General features: G+C 24.5%; 4 protein-coding genes across 4 annotated transcripts; 3 read left to right on the top strand and 1 right to left on the bottom strand.

The window, feature by feature from the left end:
* Positions 1-1,518: 1,518 nt before the first annotated feature.
* On the top strand, positions 1,519-3,559 carry OCT59_011860 (uncharacterized protein; the record flags this gene model as incomplete). The annotated part of the gene is made up of 5 exons (XM_066134072.1): positions 1,519-2,571; positions 2,660-2,822; positions 2,938-2,947; positions 3,026-3,052; positions 3,133-3,559. The coding sequence occupies 5 exons, from the start codon at positions 1,519-1,521 to the stop codon at positions 3,557-3,559; spliced, it is 1,680 nt and encodes a 559-aa protein (XP_065989371.1).
* A 1,544-nt stretch (positions 3,560-5,103) lies between these two features.
* OCT59_011859 (uncharacterized protein) lies at positions 5,104-5,787 on the top strand (the record flags this gene model as incomplete). Its single annotated transcript, XM_025326547.1, has 1 exon — positions 5,104-5,787. The coding sequence occupies one exon, from the start codon at positions 5,104-5,106 to the stop codon at positions 5,785-5,787; it is 684 nt and encodes a 227-aa protein (XP_025175665.1).
* Positions 5,788-8,822: 3,035 nt separating this feature from the next.
* OCT59_011858 (uncharacterized protein) lies at positions 8,823-10,217 on the top strand (the record flags this gene model as incomplete). The annotated part of the gene is made up of 1 exon (XM_025332204.2): positions 8,823-10,217. The coding sequence occupies one exon, from the start codon at positions 8,823-8,825 to the stop codon at positions 10,215-10,217; it is 1,395 nt and encodes a 464-aa protein (XP_025175666.1).
* Positions 10,218-16,676: 6,459 nt separating this feature from the next.
* On the bottom strand, positions 16,677-17,320 carry OCT59_011857 (uncharacterized protein; the record flags this gene model as incomplete). The annotated part of the gene is made up of 2 exons (XM_066134070.1): positions 16,677-17,079; positions 17,283-17,320. 2 exons carry the CDS (start codon positions 17,318-17,320, stop codon positions 16,677-16,679), a joined length of 441 nt encoding a protein of 146 aa, XP_065989370.1.
* Positions 17,321-17,850: the final 530 nt, after the last annotated feature.

The following is a 17,850-nucleotide window of genomic DNA, read 5'->3' as shown; positions in this document are numbered from 1 at the left end:
TTAAGTAAAATAAATAATTTATTATTTTTAACAAAATCAAAAATTAAATTGTATCAATTTAAATATTATGCAAACTTCAGATAAAAAAAATTAGCTGATCACGGTAATTACTGTATCTGGTATGTAATTGTAATTGTCCCCTGATCGCCACCATTTATGGGTAATAAATTACGCCATATTCCGATTTACGGAAGATTAATTTTTAGATCGAAGGTTCTGGTATGTTCTACGAATATCGAGAATTAATATTTTTTAGTAAAGATTTTTTTTTTTATATAACAGATAATAGATTTTTTTATAATTAATTACAAACAAGCACGGATATTAATTTTTAGTAAAATTAAAAAAAAAATAAAATAAAGTAATTCTTTATCTACACAAAAAAATTATTATGCAATATCAATGACTAAAAAACGGTTGTTTAGTTACGTTTTTTTTAAAATCAATAAAAATTATTTTTTTTTAAAATAAAAATTTTTATGTTTAAAATCAAATAATTAGTTAAAAATTATATTATAAAATATTGGTCACCCCGTATATTGCACAGGTATTGCATCATTGCACGTGACCCGCTAATTTACGTCTTTCACAAATAAAAATAAAAAAAAATAATAATATGGAAAAAATTTTGAAAAAGTGTTAATTTTTTGCAACTTCTAATAATGTCAACCATCTATCACAATCATCCTTTTGGATTATGCCCTATAAAAAAATTTTTCTAGTTTTCATTCTGAAGAAAAGTAGGCACATGATCATTTTTCTGAAAAATTTTTATATAATTCATGGAAGTGTTGGAGGTAGTGAAAACACTCCAATATTTTTTAATAAACCTATTAAATATTCAAATAAAAAGTAAAATAATAAATATATTTTAATGATAAATAGTAAATATCACATGGTTTATTTATTAGCCAATTAGAATTGTTTAACTTTTACGTAATTAATGCATAGCGATTTACGGTAAAACCGATTATCGTTTAAAACCAAATATTGATTTAACTGATTAATCATAATTATTTTCGTATTGATGGACTTATTTCTTTGTTACGATGAGTAAATACTAAGGTTATTCTCCCTTAGTATCAAAATACAATGTGTTGCAAAAATAATGAGTTATGTCAAGTGACTAAAATTTTATTTCTATAATATTACTTTATTAAATATCAAAATTTTATCATTATTAATAAATTTTAATGTGTAAAAATTTAATTGAAATACTTATTGCATTGCAACAGGGTAAATCACATTTGGTTTAAAATAAAGTTGAATTTTTAAAGATAAAAGCTGGTCAATTATTTCTGGACAAGAATATATAATTAATCTTCATGATGTAATGTTTGTACTGACTAAATAAAGTTTATATGACAAGTATTTGATGATTAAAAATAAATCATATTATTATAGTAATGATTCATATTTAAAACAATTAATATAATATATATTTATATATAAGATAATTTTTTTTCAGATATAACTTTTTTTTCAACTCTGAACCTTTAATTTTTTATTAAAAAAAAAATGACTAATCCTCAAATCCTTGCTGATAATTATAAGAAAATATTAATCATTTTAAATAATATAATCAAGAATGAAGACAACAATTCACTTATAGATTATCCTGTTCTTATTGGCTCACGCGCTGCAAAATGGCATATTATTTCTTTTCGTGAACCTAATGATTGGGATTTGATGGCAACTCCTTTACAAACAACTTTATTTATTAATAAAGTTAAAGAATCTAATGCTACTTTTAAATATATAAAATTAATTTATTATCCAGGAGGTGGACTAAAACTTGCTGGAAAGTATATTGATCAATATACAGCAGATAAAAAACTTATTAGCTTTGATATTGAACTTGTCTCCGAGAAAGTGGATCTCAGAAACATGAAATCCATCTTTGAATATAATTCTGAAGATAATGAGAAAGTTGATGATATGCAAGATGATAATGAATTCAATTTTGACATTTTTGAAGATAATTATAAAAAATCTAATGCTGAAGATTCTGAAGATAATATGAAAGATGATGATATGCAAGATGACGATATGCAAGATGATGATGAAATCAATGAAATTGAATTTGAAAGGTTTAATGATGTTCACCCAAAAATGAGTGCTCTAATGATTTTAGAATTATGTCGTAATATTGAAGATAAAATAATGCTTCCATTATTGTCAAATTTCTTATGTATTATTGCTCCATTGAAAATTCTTGAAGCTTTGAAAACATCTCAAATTTATTGGCCAGCAGATTTTCATAAAAATATTTCAGATTTACATTTGTTGAGAATTTTATTAGATTATAATAAAGATAAAGTTTCAATAATTCAACCACTATATAGTCCACAACGTGATGAGTTAATTGAACTTATATTAGAAACTCGTATTAAAGAAACTGAAATTATACAAGGTAAATCAGATGCATATATCAACTTAAATATGTCCAATAATGATTTCTTGGAATATGAAGATAATCTTTTTGTACAACAATGTATTTCCCATGAGGATTTATATGAACTTGTAAAATATGGTGATCATCCAATTTATCAAGGTTTAAGGGATGGCCAGGTAATTACATAAAGGAAAATAATGATTATGTATTTTAATTAAAATTTCATTTAAATACTAATTGTTTAATTAAATAATTATAATATAGTCTAAAGCATTGATAAAAAAATCCCTTTTTGAAAAACTTGACTATCAAACAAAAATTAATTGTATAAAAGAAGTAGCAATGGTTATTGCACTTGAAAGATATCTTATTCCAATGATCTCCAAAGATCAAGAAAATTCTTATAAATTGGCACTTGTTAGGATCTGTACTAAATTAACCAAAGGCTGGTTTCATCAATTTGCAATTGATAATTATCCTCGACTTTCAAACCTTGATAAAGATATATTATCAATTGCTCATAATATAATTGAGAAATGAAGATGAAGACAGGTATGTGTTCTAATTTATCAAGAATAATTATATTATTTATTTCTTACTTAGCATTTAACAATTACTTAATTTTTTAAGTGATGAAGACAAAGATGAAGATGACAGGTATGCGTTCTAATTTATCAAGAATAATTATATTATTTTTAAAATAAATTGATGCTAATCACAAATCACATTTATTTCAGTGATTCGTTTGACATTGATAATGTGGATATTTCATTTGAAGATCCATTGGAAATTCATCCTTATCAGAGTCGCAGTGGCAAATTTTCAAAACTTGTCTCTAAGCATACATTTGTACTTGGAATTGGTGCAAGTGCTTCCTGGAACCGCTGGAGTGTTGATGAAGATATTTGGGAACCAATAAATATTAAAGTTAAATCAGCTGATTATGTTGCTAGTTTACTTGAAATCCCTGATATTACTGGTGATTTATTATTTAAATATGTTTTGGATTGTTTGAAACCAACTTTAATATGTGATGGAGATACACCACTTAAACATTGGGTTAATAAGTTGAAAAGTAATGGAACTATTCCAATTGAACCAAATCAACATCCTTGGTATTATGCTTGGAATTATAAATTGAATAGAAAATCTATCAATATATAATATAGAATACATGTTTAATATGAAAATTATTTTCCATCTCTTACTAGTTCCTCATTATTGTTTTTTGAGATGGTGAAAAAAGTCCTTGAATAACTGGAATTAATTTTAATGCGTTTTCTTATTTTTGATTGATTAAATCAATAAAAATTATGTTTAATTACATTTTTTTTTTTAAAATAAAAATTTTAATGTTTAAAATCAAATAATTAGTAAAAATTTATATTCTTGATAAATTAAATAATAAAAGTTATTTATTATGTTTTCTATAAGAACTTTATTCCGTTTTTTTATTCCATGTTATTTCCATAAATGTATCATACTCACGGGATTTAGTCGGAAATTAGTATTTAATTTGGTTGCTTATATGACTTATGATGATTATTTTGGCCCCCCAAAAAAAAGTACAATCGCCGTTGCAATCTTCAAAATAGCAATTCGAATTTCAAATTCGCGCAACATTAAACATCTTTGACCAATCATAATTTAATTTTGATCACGTGACAAAGAACGAAAAATTCTTTAAAAATATAAAAGCAAATAACTACTACATTTCTTCTATTTAAAAATTAAAATCTAGATACTTACAAGATGTTAAAATTAGTTTATTTATCTTATTGATTAAATTTTAATAAAATATTAAAACATCACACTTAATTGGAATAAAAATAAAGTATTTATTTTAAAAGTTAAAGACTTAAAACTTCAGCTCATAAAACTTTAAACTAAAGGAAACTAGAGTACTTACATTTTCTTGTTGTAAAGGAATTAACTATGAACCTTACAAAGAGTTCGAAAGAGATCGTGAAAATTTGTGGAAATTCGTTTAGTAAGAGATAAATTCGAAGGAATAAAACTGCTTTACACTTACAAAACTTAGACTTTAGTAAATCGAGGACTTATATTTTGTAACTGTAAAGAAATTCGCAGTGTTTTTTAAGAAAGTTCGCAAAAATTCGAAAAATTTGAGAATTTTTATTACGACACCACATGATTAAAGGTCGCACCATTTTGAAAACGGCGATCAATTATTTATAAAAATTATCAAAATATTAATGTTATAGAGAAAATAAAATACAATTGTAACAAAATAAAATAATAAAACGGGAAAAAAGAAAATAGGAGGAGGAAAAAAAACGAAAAGTAAAGTAAAATAACATACCATCAATAACGAAGAAATCTTCCTCGGTTAGCGAACGCTAACGTCCGTATCAATCAATAAGCCACATGTTATTTTCACATACTTGTTTATGTACTATACAGTTTCCAGTTTATATATGATTATTAGATATGATATTTGATCATAATAAAACTCATCTAGTTATTTTGAGTATGTTATTTTTTAAAAGTCATCTGAATACTCTATTGATAATATCAAAAAAAAAAATACCTTTCTTGATAAAAGAATAAACTCTGGTGTTGCCTTAAAATAGTATAAAGTAGGGGTAATTTTCCAAATATTTTAAGTTCAAATAACTCTTTCCAAATTTTTTTTTTTACAATTCTTTACTTCTAAAAATTCTGTTACTTTTCTTCTTTTTCTTAAGATGCCTTTATCTCCATTACCTGAAGAGAATTTTAATAATATACTCTCCTTTCTTAATAGAAGTACTTTACATAAATGTCTATTTGTAAATAGATATTTTTGTAAACTTTCTATTCCTATAATTTGGAGAAATCCTTTTGGAAATTCATGTACTAATGGGTTGTTAATAAATACTTTACTAAAGTGTCTTAATGAAGATGAAATTTCTTCATTAATCCCTTACGGAATAAATATTAATCATCAGACTCCTCTATTTGAATATGAAACATTTGTAAGAAAATTTGATCATTGTTATTGTGTAATAAGAATACTAAGTTGGCTTCCTCCTATGGTTGATCAATACTTTATAATTCAAAAGTTGATTGATGTTATATATCATATGCTTATGAGAGCAAGATCAAACATGAAAGAATTTGTCATTTTCCTGGATCATGAAAGCTATAACCTACCAGATATTTCCAATGTTACGACTTATAGTTCAGGAATTGCAAATCTAAAATATTTAGAAGTGGAAATAATGTATGATATAAGATGGCAGAATACTATTAAATTTTTAAGCATATTGTCTAAAGTCTGTAATGGAATTGTTAAGTTTAAATTATGGATACTCCAAACAAATAAAGAAATTATTACACCAATTTTAGATATTATCAAATCACAACCTATTAATAATATGTCTACATAGTAATTGAAATGAGCTTTTCAAATAAGACAGATGGTACCATATTATGCTTTATTCTGTTAAGTATGTATAAAAATTCCTATTAAAATATATAACTGGACTGAATCATAATTTGAATATCAGCCGTTTATTTGTATATTTTTCCAAGTGTCTAAAAAATTCATTGTAAAATTTCAAATCAGACAAATAAATTGTTAGTATCATAATAATTCTAAGGTAGTAAGTTAGTATAACTGTCGAAACTAAAACAATTATTTTATTCCCTAAACTATAGAACCGTAATCAGGATTATTCGTTGAATATATGATATATATTTTCAAAATGGTTGAAATTGATATTGATCATGTAAGATGTTGGCAAAAACACGCAAGGATTTTTTGTGCTAAAAATCTTATTACGTCTGTAAAAATAGTATCACGTGATTTCCAACCATTTCCAACATCACAAAGCCGGATTTGTTGCCAGGTTACACATGATCTGCGCACATGATTCGGACGATTATTTTCGGTAATATTATTTATTGATTAAAAAAATTTTTGTAAAGCGTTCAACTACAAAATTTGTAGCACTCCCGTTGCAGTCTATATGTTAAAATAAAAATAAAAAAAATATTGATTAAAAAAAAGCTATTTTACCTGTGAAAGTATAGTTATACAAATTTATATTAACTAAATTCACGCTACCCTAGAATAAATTTTTATTTAGCAAGAAAATGTTATAAAGTTATTTTTATGCACTTTTAATATTATTATTTAATAAAATAAACTATTAAGATACTACATTTTACTTACTTTCGCTATAATAGATCATGTATTTTATTTGTAATATAATTAATGCTAAATAGTTTGATTACAAGTATGAAATATTATTAAACATTATGCTATGTCAAAAGAAGAGTGTCCTTTTTTCTGATTTAATATGTAAACCCACTTTTTTTCATTAGAAATGGAAATTACCTTCCATTTTTGATCTAAATTGTTTTTTTTTTCTTTTTTCGTAAGAATGAAGTTTTCTTGAAAAAATTCAAAAATGAAAATGGAAATCATTTTCCACTTTTTGATCTAACTCTTTTCGTGAGGATAAATTCACTTCACTTAATTGATAATAAAAATGGAAACTACTAACTCATCTTTTAATGTATTTGGTAAATAAGTTACAATTTTTTATTATACAAGTTTCCTTGGAACTATTTATTGATTATTCATTTCGATACAAAATTTTGTATAATAATTAGATTTCGGAAAAACAAACTTTAATTAGGTTAACATTTTTTAAATATGAATATTAAGTAAAATGATATATTTATTTAAAAAAAAAATTGTCAACGTGAGACGACTGAGACGAGTGAGACGTCAAAATGATCGTACTACATGACGATCTAATACTTAACGAAAAACTTATCTATTTTTGATTGGCTATAATTAATTCTTTTTATTTTTTTAAATTATTTTATTTTTTATTTTTTAAATTAAAATAATCAAATTAATCAAATAAATAGTATATTTAATTAATAAGTATGAAAAATTTGTTACTAAGAAACGTAAGAAACGCTAGAATTTCTATACTATAAAATAATCCGATAGTATTTGATAATTATTTAAATGTTTTTATATTGAAATAAATTAAGTTTAATTCGTTATTTTAATATTATTACAGTATTAATAAATTTATTCATTATTAAAAAATTTTTTAATTAATTAAATCAATTACATAATAATTAAGATTTCTGCTAGTTATTACATTTACATTTAATATTACATTAAAATTAAAACTATCAAAAAAGAAAAATATGTAAATATAAAAAAAAATTTCAAAAATTTTTTATTTTATTTTATTTATATTTTATTTTTTTTTTTTTGAAAAAAAATCAATTTTTTTTAAATTTTGAAAAAGTAAAAAAAAAACCAAATTTTATTTATTTGGAATAAAAATTGACGTAGCAAACTTCAAACTAAAAAATCGAATAATAAGAAATCAAATTCCTTTTATATACATATCATTATAAAAAAAAATTCAAAAAATTCTTTCTAATCTAAAAAGGAAAACTATATCGAATATCAAATTGCCTTTTATATATTTACATATATAAAATCAAAAAATCGCCTTTTTTTTTATTTTAAAAATTAAAAACTAATTATTTATTTATAATTATAAACTAATAATAATTATAATAAACTAAAAAGAAAAAGAAATCAATTATATAAAACATAGCTGCTGTATGTTCTTTGTCTTGATATCTAATTAAGTTGAATAGATTCTCTAAAAGGAATTTATAAAATAATTGACTCCGGGATAAGAAGAATCAAATTTCCCTTTATAAATTTGTTTTATTATTACTATTAAAAAAATTAAGTTTTGTCGTAAAAAATTAACTAAACGAAAACTAGTATCACTTCTATTTCTTATTTTAAAATAAAATATCGAAAATCCAAAAATTCAAAATTTAAAAAACCGAAGTACAAATTTATGTGACGTCTTATTGTATTGAAAATTCGTTTCGTAGTAAACTCTCCGCATAATAGAAATTTTTTTTCATTCTTTGATTCTACGTTATTTCGTTATTTGTGAATGAGTATGATTATATAATGCTCTATCGAAGAAATTTATTTACACCAAGAAATTTCTGCGGAACGCCAATGTAAATCTAAGCCTTATATTTGTCATACAATATTCTATTTTTACCTTTTCCCCTTTTTTAGTAAACTTTCTTGTCTATCGTAATACCATCATTATAATAATGATTTTCATTGTTCTATAAATAGCATTTTAATACTCCGAAAAATAAGAAAAAAAAAGTATATATAGAGCGATGGAATTCAAAGAGGTTTTTTCCAACAAGCAATTCATTAAAATAGATAAATAGATTCACATATAAAATCTCATATATTTTTCATCATACATTATAATTACTTTGCATTTTTTTGCATTTTCTTCACATACAAACATAACTTAGAAAGCATAATCATTATAATCATTAGTAATTTTTTTCAATATATAAAAATAGACAAATAGCAAATAGCATCAATAAAATTACTAAAATGTCATTAGATTCTCAATCAAAAATTTTTACAAAATCAAATCTGATCTATATACCATTGTCAATAACAATCGCTCATACATTAAATTTCATCATTAATTCACCTTTATCAACATGGAAAGAATTTCCACCAAAATTACCTAATTCAGTTTATTCTTCAGTATTTTTTACCCCAATATTATTATTTATATCGCTTACATTCGAACCAATTCAAACAAGGAAACGTTTTTACACATTATTATCCTTAGCACTTTTAGTTATTTCAATTCCAATAAGTTACCGTGAAAAAGGTTATCCTACTTCACTTCAAAATAATTTTGTAGCTATTACTATGTTTTTGGGTGTAAAAATGTTATTATTCTTAAAATTTAATAGACTGTATTTAGATCAAAAAAATTTGGATCAAAAGAAAGAATTTAAATCATACATCTCAACATTATTCAATTGGCGTTTTAATTCTTATATAATTCCTCCCGTATCAAAAAATTCAAATGAAAAAGAAAATCCCTTGATTATTAAATCACCCACAACTTCACAAATTAACAAAAAATTAATCAATCGTTCATTAATTTTCATTGCAAAATACTTAATTTTTGAATTTTGTATTTTTACACTTTTAATTTCAGCCAATTACAAAACAGAAATTCCAAAAAAAGCTTATCAAATTCGTTTAATAGAATTTTTTACTAGTGGAATTCCTCCTTTTACAATTTCTTCATTAAGATTATATTTGAATTTCCTTGGAGTAATATATTTATGGCTTTCATTAAATTATGATATTATTACTATCATTGCTGCGATCGTCCTTCGTTTCATCTTTCATTTCACATCAGAGAAAAATGATCGCAAATCTATTTTAATTCAATATGGTATCCTTACTCCTTCTGTTTATGTTTCTATAAAAGAATGGCTTATTACATTCCTATTTAACACTAAACATTTATTTAGTGTACCATTTATTTCATCAAGTCCTCGTGATTTTTGGTCTACTCGTTGGCAATTATTGCTTAATGAAAGTTTTAAAGAATTAGGTTATTTACCTGTTAAAAATTTATTTATACCAATATTTTCAAGGAAAATTTCAAATATTATGGGTGTATTAGGTGCTTTTGGTGTTAGTGCTTTATTACATGAATATATTATAATTGCAAATTTTAATATTTGGACAGGTGAACAATTCTTTTTCTTTATGGCTCATGGTGTAATATTTATCTTATGGGAAGCTATATTTAATAGTAAAAATAAGGATATGATTATTGAAAAATTTTTAAAATGGTTTTTATTATTAATTATTAATTTGATATTACTTCCTGCACTTGTTGAACCTTCAATAAGAAATATTAATTTTTCTGATATTTCAACTATTTCAAAACATTTTCTTAAAGATTATATGTAATTTTTAAAATTATTTTTCTTTTTACAAATATTTGTAATTCATTCCTTTTTTTTTTCTAAAAAAAAAATAAATAAAATTTATTACGGGTTTGATATAAACCGTTAACGTGATATACCTTGAAATTTGATTGGTCAATTTTAATGATAAATTTATGTTTAAAAAAAATCATTTTTCTTATAGATTGAGAATATTTATAATTTTCGAATTTTATTCATCATTGAATTTTTTAATAAGAACATATAAAATAATAATAAAATGAATCCCGATCATGAAAACCCATGATAATGATGGAAAGAATCACAAAAAAAAGATCATCATAAAAAAAAGAAAAGCGTAAAAAAAAGCAAAAAAAATGAAACCTATCTATTGTTCCAAACAATCCTATCTTAAATTATCCTAAAAAGAAAAATAAATAATGTAGTGAAGAAAATAACGTATTTTAATAGACACGTGATAGAGTGGATTGCGTAAACAACGCTCGATTATAAAAAATATCAATAAAATCCAGTGATGTTAAATGACATTGTCATTTGACCAAATTTCAAATGACCTTAAATGACATTGAAATGATATAAGAAATTATGTCATTTAAAAAAAATGTCATTTGCAAATGACAAATGACAAAATGACATATGTCATTTCTAAGTGACAATATCATTTATGATTGTCATTATGATGATTAATCTATTTAGTGGCACATTTCATAATAACTTGTTGATCGAAACTCCAAAAAGCATAACTTAAAATTGATGATATCCAAAAATGGAATGACAAGTGTGTGATATTTATTTAATCTGGAAATTTAACAATTTATTATTATTTGTTTGTTAAATCTAAGATTTATCGATCTTTTTTGTGATTCTCGCGTTTCGTCATTATTTTTCATAACAAATTTCTTATTTCAATATATACGAGTTTGTATAAAATTAAAATGAAAGAAAAGCATAATTTTCGTGAATTTTTTTATTTATGTACACCAGATAATCCTAAAGCAAATAAAAAAGCAGTGTGTTTTTCTTGTATAAGAAAACATACTTTACCTATTGCTATTTCTAAACCTGAATGTTTCGTATCTAATAAAGCATTATTATGCCGTAATCATCTGAAAAAATGTGAAAATTTTGCTCATGAATATCATGAGAGTGAAAGAGAAGAAATTTTATCACGTAAAGTACCTGAAGATGAGAAAAAAAATAAAACACAAGCAATAATAAATGAAAGTGAGATGGAAACTGATAAATCTACAACTGCTGCACCATCTAATTCAATTATTAAACAATCAACCTTATCAGGATATGTATCCCGGCCATTTTCTAAGAAAGACATTCCTCATTTTGAAAATCTGGTATTACTAATGATGGTATCAAATGGTTTATCATTTACATTTCTGGAAAATAAAGAAACACAAGAAGTTTTTAGATTTATTGCTCCAGCATTGAAACTTCCAGGACGTCATGCCATCAGTAATCGTATTCTTTCTAAATCTGCAAACCAACTATCTATATCAATTGTAGAGCAGGCAAAAGGTGATGCAATTGGTGTTACTGCAGCTTTTGACGGCTGGACAAATGTTAAACAAGAACATCTTTTTGGGGTTGTACTTATTACTTCATCTGGTAAAACACTAATTTGGGGAGCTAAGGATATTAGTGATCAACGATCTAAAACTGAAGATGTTAAAATGTTAATTAAAAATTTGATGAATAATGCCGAATTGAAACAAATAAAAATCAATTGTTTTGTTTCTGATTCAGCTGGAGAATATGCTGCAGCAAGGTGAGTACAATTTTATATTATATATTTTATGGTATAGAATATTATTAATAAAATCTTAATTTTTTGCTTTTTTAGACGTCAATTAAGAGTAGAATATCCAAGTAAGGTATTTTTACCTTGTATGGCCCATCAGATGAATTTGGTTGTAGGAGATATTTTTAAAGAATCACTTCAATACAAGCAAGTATCAAAAAATGCAGTTCGTATTGTTAGTTATTTTCACTCCTCTCCTTATTTCACTGGATTGTTAAGAAATGAACAAACTTCATGCTATGGTCAAACAATAGCATTGATAACTCCAGGGGAAACACGCTGGAATAGTTACTACTTTTGTTTTCACAGTATTTTAAAAACAGAAGCAGCATTAAAGGTGAGAATTATAATTTTGGCAAGTTGCTCAATAAATCAATAAATAAAATTTTTATACCTGTTTTATTAATTTTTTTAGACTTTAATAACAAAATGCTCTCCTGAACGTATTGGAACTCCAAGTACTTCTCGAGCTGGAGTATCTCGTCAACGTTATAGAACTAATTCAAATAATGAAAACAAATGTCTCCCTTCAGACATAATTGAAATTATTAATGATCCAGAATTTTGGATCCAACTATTTGAACTTCAAAATTTATTATTACCAATATGCAGCGCATTAAATAAATTACAAAAGGATATTGCGCGCCTATATGAAATTGCACACTGCTTTGGTTGGATAATTAAAATATTTTCTTCTCACAAAAACGTAGAATTTGGTAATTGCATGATAGCAAGATTAGAATCACGCTGGGCACAGTGGGAACAGCCATTACTATTACTTTCAATTGTTCTTCATCCAAAATATCGAGTTTCAAAATTTAATTCTTCTGCTAAAAATATTTCTTATACACATTTTGGACAATGGCTTATATATTACTATCAAGCATGGTTTAATGAAACACCAAAAAGAATCCTTCGTGATTATTTATCATATCAACGTGAGCTTTTTCCTTTTAATTCTGAAACTTATAATCAGTTTGAAGAAAATATTATTGATTTCTGGGAATCTGCCAAAGGATTGGCACCTGAACTCTCAAAATTAGCTTTACATCTTTTTGGGATCTGCGTTAATGCAGCTTCAGTGGAACGTCTTTGGTCAAATATGGGTTTTTTACATTCAACCCGCCGAAATAAATTACATGTAAGTGTATTTTACCAAAATTTATATTATGCAAAATCACATTAACAAAAGATTATACATTTTTAATTTTGTAGCATAAGAAAGTTTTGGCTATGGCTCAATTGCGAAGTGATATATTATGTAAAAGAAAACGTGATGATATAGAAATTTCTGAACGACAATATAAACGATTACATATTGCTGAACCAATCCAAGAATACCAATCAGATGAAGAAGACACAAATGATAATGAGTTCACATTTAATGCTTTTAACGATAGTGATACTGAAGAACTAGAAGAAACTTCTGTTATTGATGAATGTAATGTTAATGATACCTTTGAAAAAACTAATAATAGTGATAATATTAATTCTGAACAATGGACTAAAATAATTGAAGATTGGATTAAAATGGTTAATGCAGAAATTAATATAAATAATACAGAAGTTATAGGCGAAGAAACATATGAATTTGAAATAGGTGGACAAAGTATTCATCCAGCAGATAATCCATTGGCTAAATGGAAGTTACTTGATTTGTTTAATGAGACTTTAGAAGCTCCAGTTAATATGTTTTAATAATAAATTGTGAATTTGTGATTAAGTAATTTTTACTTTTATTAAATAATACGCTATAATAAAGATTTATTATATTAAATAATTTTGGCCGGCATTACAGCTCACATGACATAATTTCAAATGACATAATATTGTCATTTACTCACTGAAATGACATAATGATACGTGACATGTCACTAATGTCATTTGTGTCATTTAATATCACTTCACAACACTGATAAAATCCGCAGTAATATATAAATAAAAAAAAAATAAAATTTTCATACAGAAAACTCAATTAGACCGTATCAATAATATTTATCAATTATCATTTAACCAAATTTAATTTCTGCTGGTTTAATATCTTGAAGCCTAGTCAAATTGTCAATTTGTAGATTTTTACATAGGGTAAACATGTTCTTAATTACTAATTTCATCAAGTAGGAATGGGACTGAATCCCAAATACAGGAACAATTATTTTGCGATTTATCGCCGTTTTCAAAATGATGTACGCAGTTAAATTTGAATAAAAAAAAGAAAGCCGAAAACCGAACAAAAACTGGACAATCACAAATAAACTGCGTACACTATTTTGAAAACGACGATAAATTCGTTCCTTAATGACCATTTTACTAAAATTGTTAACTAATTTCACAATAAGTAGCTAGTATTGATATTTATATATCGAGCATCAAAATTTGTTATATCAACTGTTTTTATTGTAATACCATGTATTCTTTGATATTGACAATAATTAGCGTTAGATGTAATTTTTATATTGCTTATATAAATTATGCTATGATTTAATTTTTTAAGTTCTCATATACCTTAAATATTTTCAGTATCATAATATTAGACAATGTCTGCTAAATATTTTTTTTTTTATTCATTAAACCATGTAATTATTGAAATTCAAATAATTTATTATAATAAGTACAGTAATAACATTAAAACTAATATCATAAAAGTATTAATAGATAATAACAACTATAATAATAATAATTAACTCTTTAATCCCGAATTACAAAAATTCTTAAAAGGGTTTTTTTTTTATTAACTGATTTTCTTATAATTCTTTTCTTTTGACCGAATCAATTTTAAAAGTTACCGTAATAGATTATTTTTTAAAATAAAAAGTTTTACAAAACCAGATACTGTAATAATTTTCATTGATAGAACGTATTGGTTAAAATATACTAATAATAAAGTTAACATCCAGAATTTCTTGATTATTTATTATATATAATTTTTTAAATTAATGCTTCTACGATGAAATCATTATTTATTCTTAATATTTTATTTTAAAAAAAAAAAATTCTTGATCGGAAAAATTTTTATTGATTAATTCACGTTTATTTAGTTTATCGCCGTCTTCAAAATAATATATTTGAATAAGAAAAAAAGAAAACCAAAACGTGGATGAAAACTGGATGAAGGTATATGGTATTCGAATATATAATCACAAACAAATCTGCCCACACCATTTTAAAAACGGAGATAATACTAATTAATAATCTTAATTTTTGAAAATTCGCAACTTATGGAAACTATGAATAAGTTTAGTAGATATTACAGTATACTCGTTACAACCTATAAATTATAATTTTCTTTTTTTCCTTAAAAATAAAAAAATAAAATATGTATGTCTTGAACGTTACCTTCAATAAAATTTCTTCACACTAGAGATTTTCTTGTAAAATTTATGAATGGTCCTTTCACTAACACAACATTGTCTTATTATTCATCATTCTGATTTTTGCCATAAAAAGCTTATACCTCTTATCCCGAATGAGCTTTCTTTGAATTTCAAAAAAAAAATAGCATTTAATTGTCGTTCTTATCATAAATGGAATCTTGTGTAACTATAGTACATCACATTTGATATTTGATAACGTGACGATCTTTACGGGATAATTATAAAAGAATTGTATAGCGTTAATTATTAAGAAAATATTTAACAAACAAATTATTCAATAAAAAAAATCATTATTAAAAATTTATTATTAATTTATGGAAAAGGAGTAGGAGGTGCAAAGAACTGAGGTAAATTATCTGTAATTAAAATTGTATAACATATAACTTGTAACGTATAATGTGTAATGTGTATACGCAATGTATTATAATATGTAATGTATCAAGCAAAATTGGAGAATTCTAAATTAGAATTTAATTTTACATACCCCATTTAATTCTCTATGCAAAGAACTCAAAGTACTTAAACAATTTGTAATAAATTAAACAGCATAAAATCATTTTGATGCTTGACTGCCCTATAAAAAATTTTTATCCGAATATTTCCATTATTTCTCCGTGTCTTCCGTAAAAATTCCGTGAAAATGATACATTCACGGATATCCGTGTTAGCGAGATGAAAATTTCCATAATTTAAGGCTATAAATTCCATTAAAATGATACATTCACGGAAAAAATATGGAAAGATAAAACACGGATCAGATTTTTTACAGGGCTGCTTCATTTGAAGCAATTCTGCTCCTTGCTCTTCTCTCCTTTTTCAGATTTCATTTGCCTGGCTTCTTGTTGATCCAACAGCCTTTGAATAGCATTATCTAAATTAGTTTTATTGTTTTTTAAGTTTTTTTCTATCTTGACTATCCTCTACTCCAATAATTTCTCATACTGCTTTTCTCTGAAATTCATTTTTAGGAAATGAAAAATAACTTCATTTATTCTTTATTATAATTTTAAATTTATTTGTAGAAGATATAGATTATGTATTACATGTTATCAAAAAACAATTAAAACAGAAAATGATTTTTTTCTAATTATTTCTTTATTTGCTAAATATAATGTTTATTTGTATGTAAAATATAATGTTTATCAACTAAATATAATTAATGCTGATTAACTAAATATAATTAATGTTTATTTACTAAATATAATTAATGTTCATTTACTAATAATTATAATGTTTATTTGCCAATTATAATGTAAATTATCCTTCATAACATCATCTACTGATTTATTTCTGATTCCTCATCAAATATTGCTTCAAAATCAATATTTGAATCCTCATAATATATAGATTCATCAGGTCGTTGGTCCAAAATATCTGAATTTGAATTATCCCTATTTAGTTCATTAAATTTATCTAATTTCATAGTATTTTCCATAATTAAATCACTATTAGTATTATCTTCATTCAAATTAATACTTTCATTATCTGAAACAGTATCATCATCATCATCATCAATGAAAAGATCATTGTTATTAATCATAGCTGCAGTAATTTCTTGTAATGCAGTTTCAAGCTCATTTTCATTTAAACCACTACTAGAAAATTTTAACTCTGTTTTTGCATTTGTGATGTAGTACAAGTGCATCTGGGCCATAGATTGAATTTGATCAATATCTAACCTAAAAAAGATAAAATTATTAATATAATATTGTATTATTATTATTATTATTAAAAAATTATATAACATCTTGTTCTCTGCTTTTCTATCATCCAATTTAATACTGAAAAGGCTCATTTGCATGCAGCTTAATGAGGAGTAATAGCAAATAACTTTAAAGCTAATTTCTGGATATAATTATTTGGCTGTTGACATGTTGACTACCAAAGTTCAGGTATATCATAATCATCAGTATATTCCATATCATAAGGCGGCTCACCATCACTATATGACCGAAGTAGTAATAATAAAATTCTGCAATTTTCTTTATTACCTTTGACCAAATTATTATAGCTGTTAATGGAATGTACTGTCTTGAAATTTCTTTTCTAATGTGAAAAATATGAATAATAAACATATCATATATAATTAGTAAAATTAAACAAAATAATAACCAACTTTACCCCTATGTTTTAATGAAAAAAAAAGTCAACAAGATATATATCAGTATCAAACTGTGCCCAACATTTATTAAATATATTAATACAATTTTTTTTTGAAATTCAGATCAAAGATAATTTAAATTAGTCTAATTGCAACTGCCATCTTGAATTAATTCCAAAAAAATTAAAGCCATATTACTTGAATTAGCTTCAACAGCTTGAATTGCTTTTTTAGCAGGTGCAAGAATTGCTTGAAGTTGTTCAATATTTTGAAAAAATTGGCGATTTTGAAGAATATTTTTATTGCAATTGCATTAATAACAATTTCAGGTTGAGTTTCAAGTAGGGAT

Source organism: Rhizophagus irregularis, chromosome 2 (assembly GCF_026210795.1).
Source record: "Rhizophagus irregularis chromosome 2, complete sequence".
NCBI classification, from domain to species: domain Eukaryota; kingdom Fungi; phylum Glomeromycota; class Glomeromycetes; order Glomerales; family Glomeraceae; genus Rhizophagus; species Rhizophagus irregularis.
Note: the sequence above shows the minus strand (reverse complement) of the source record. Positions and strands in the feature narration are given on the sequence as shown.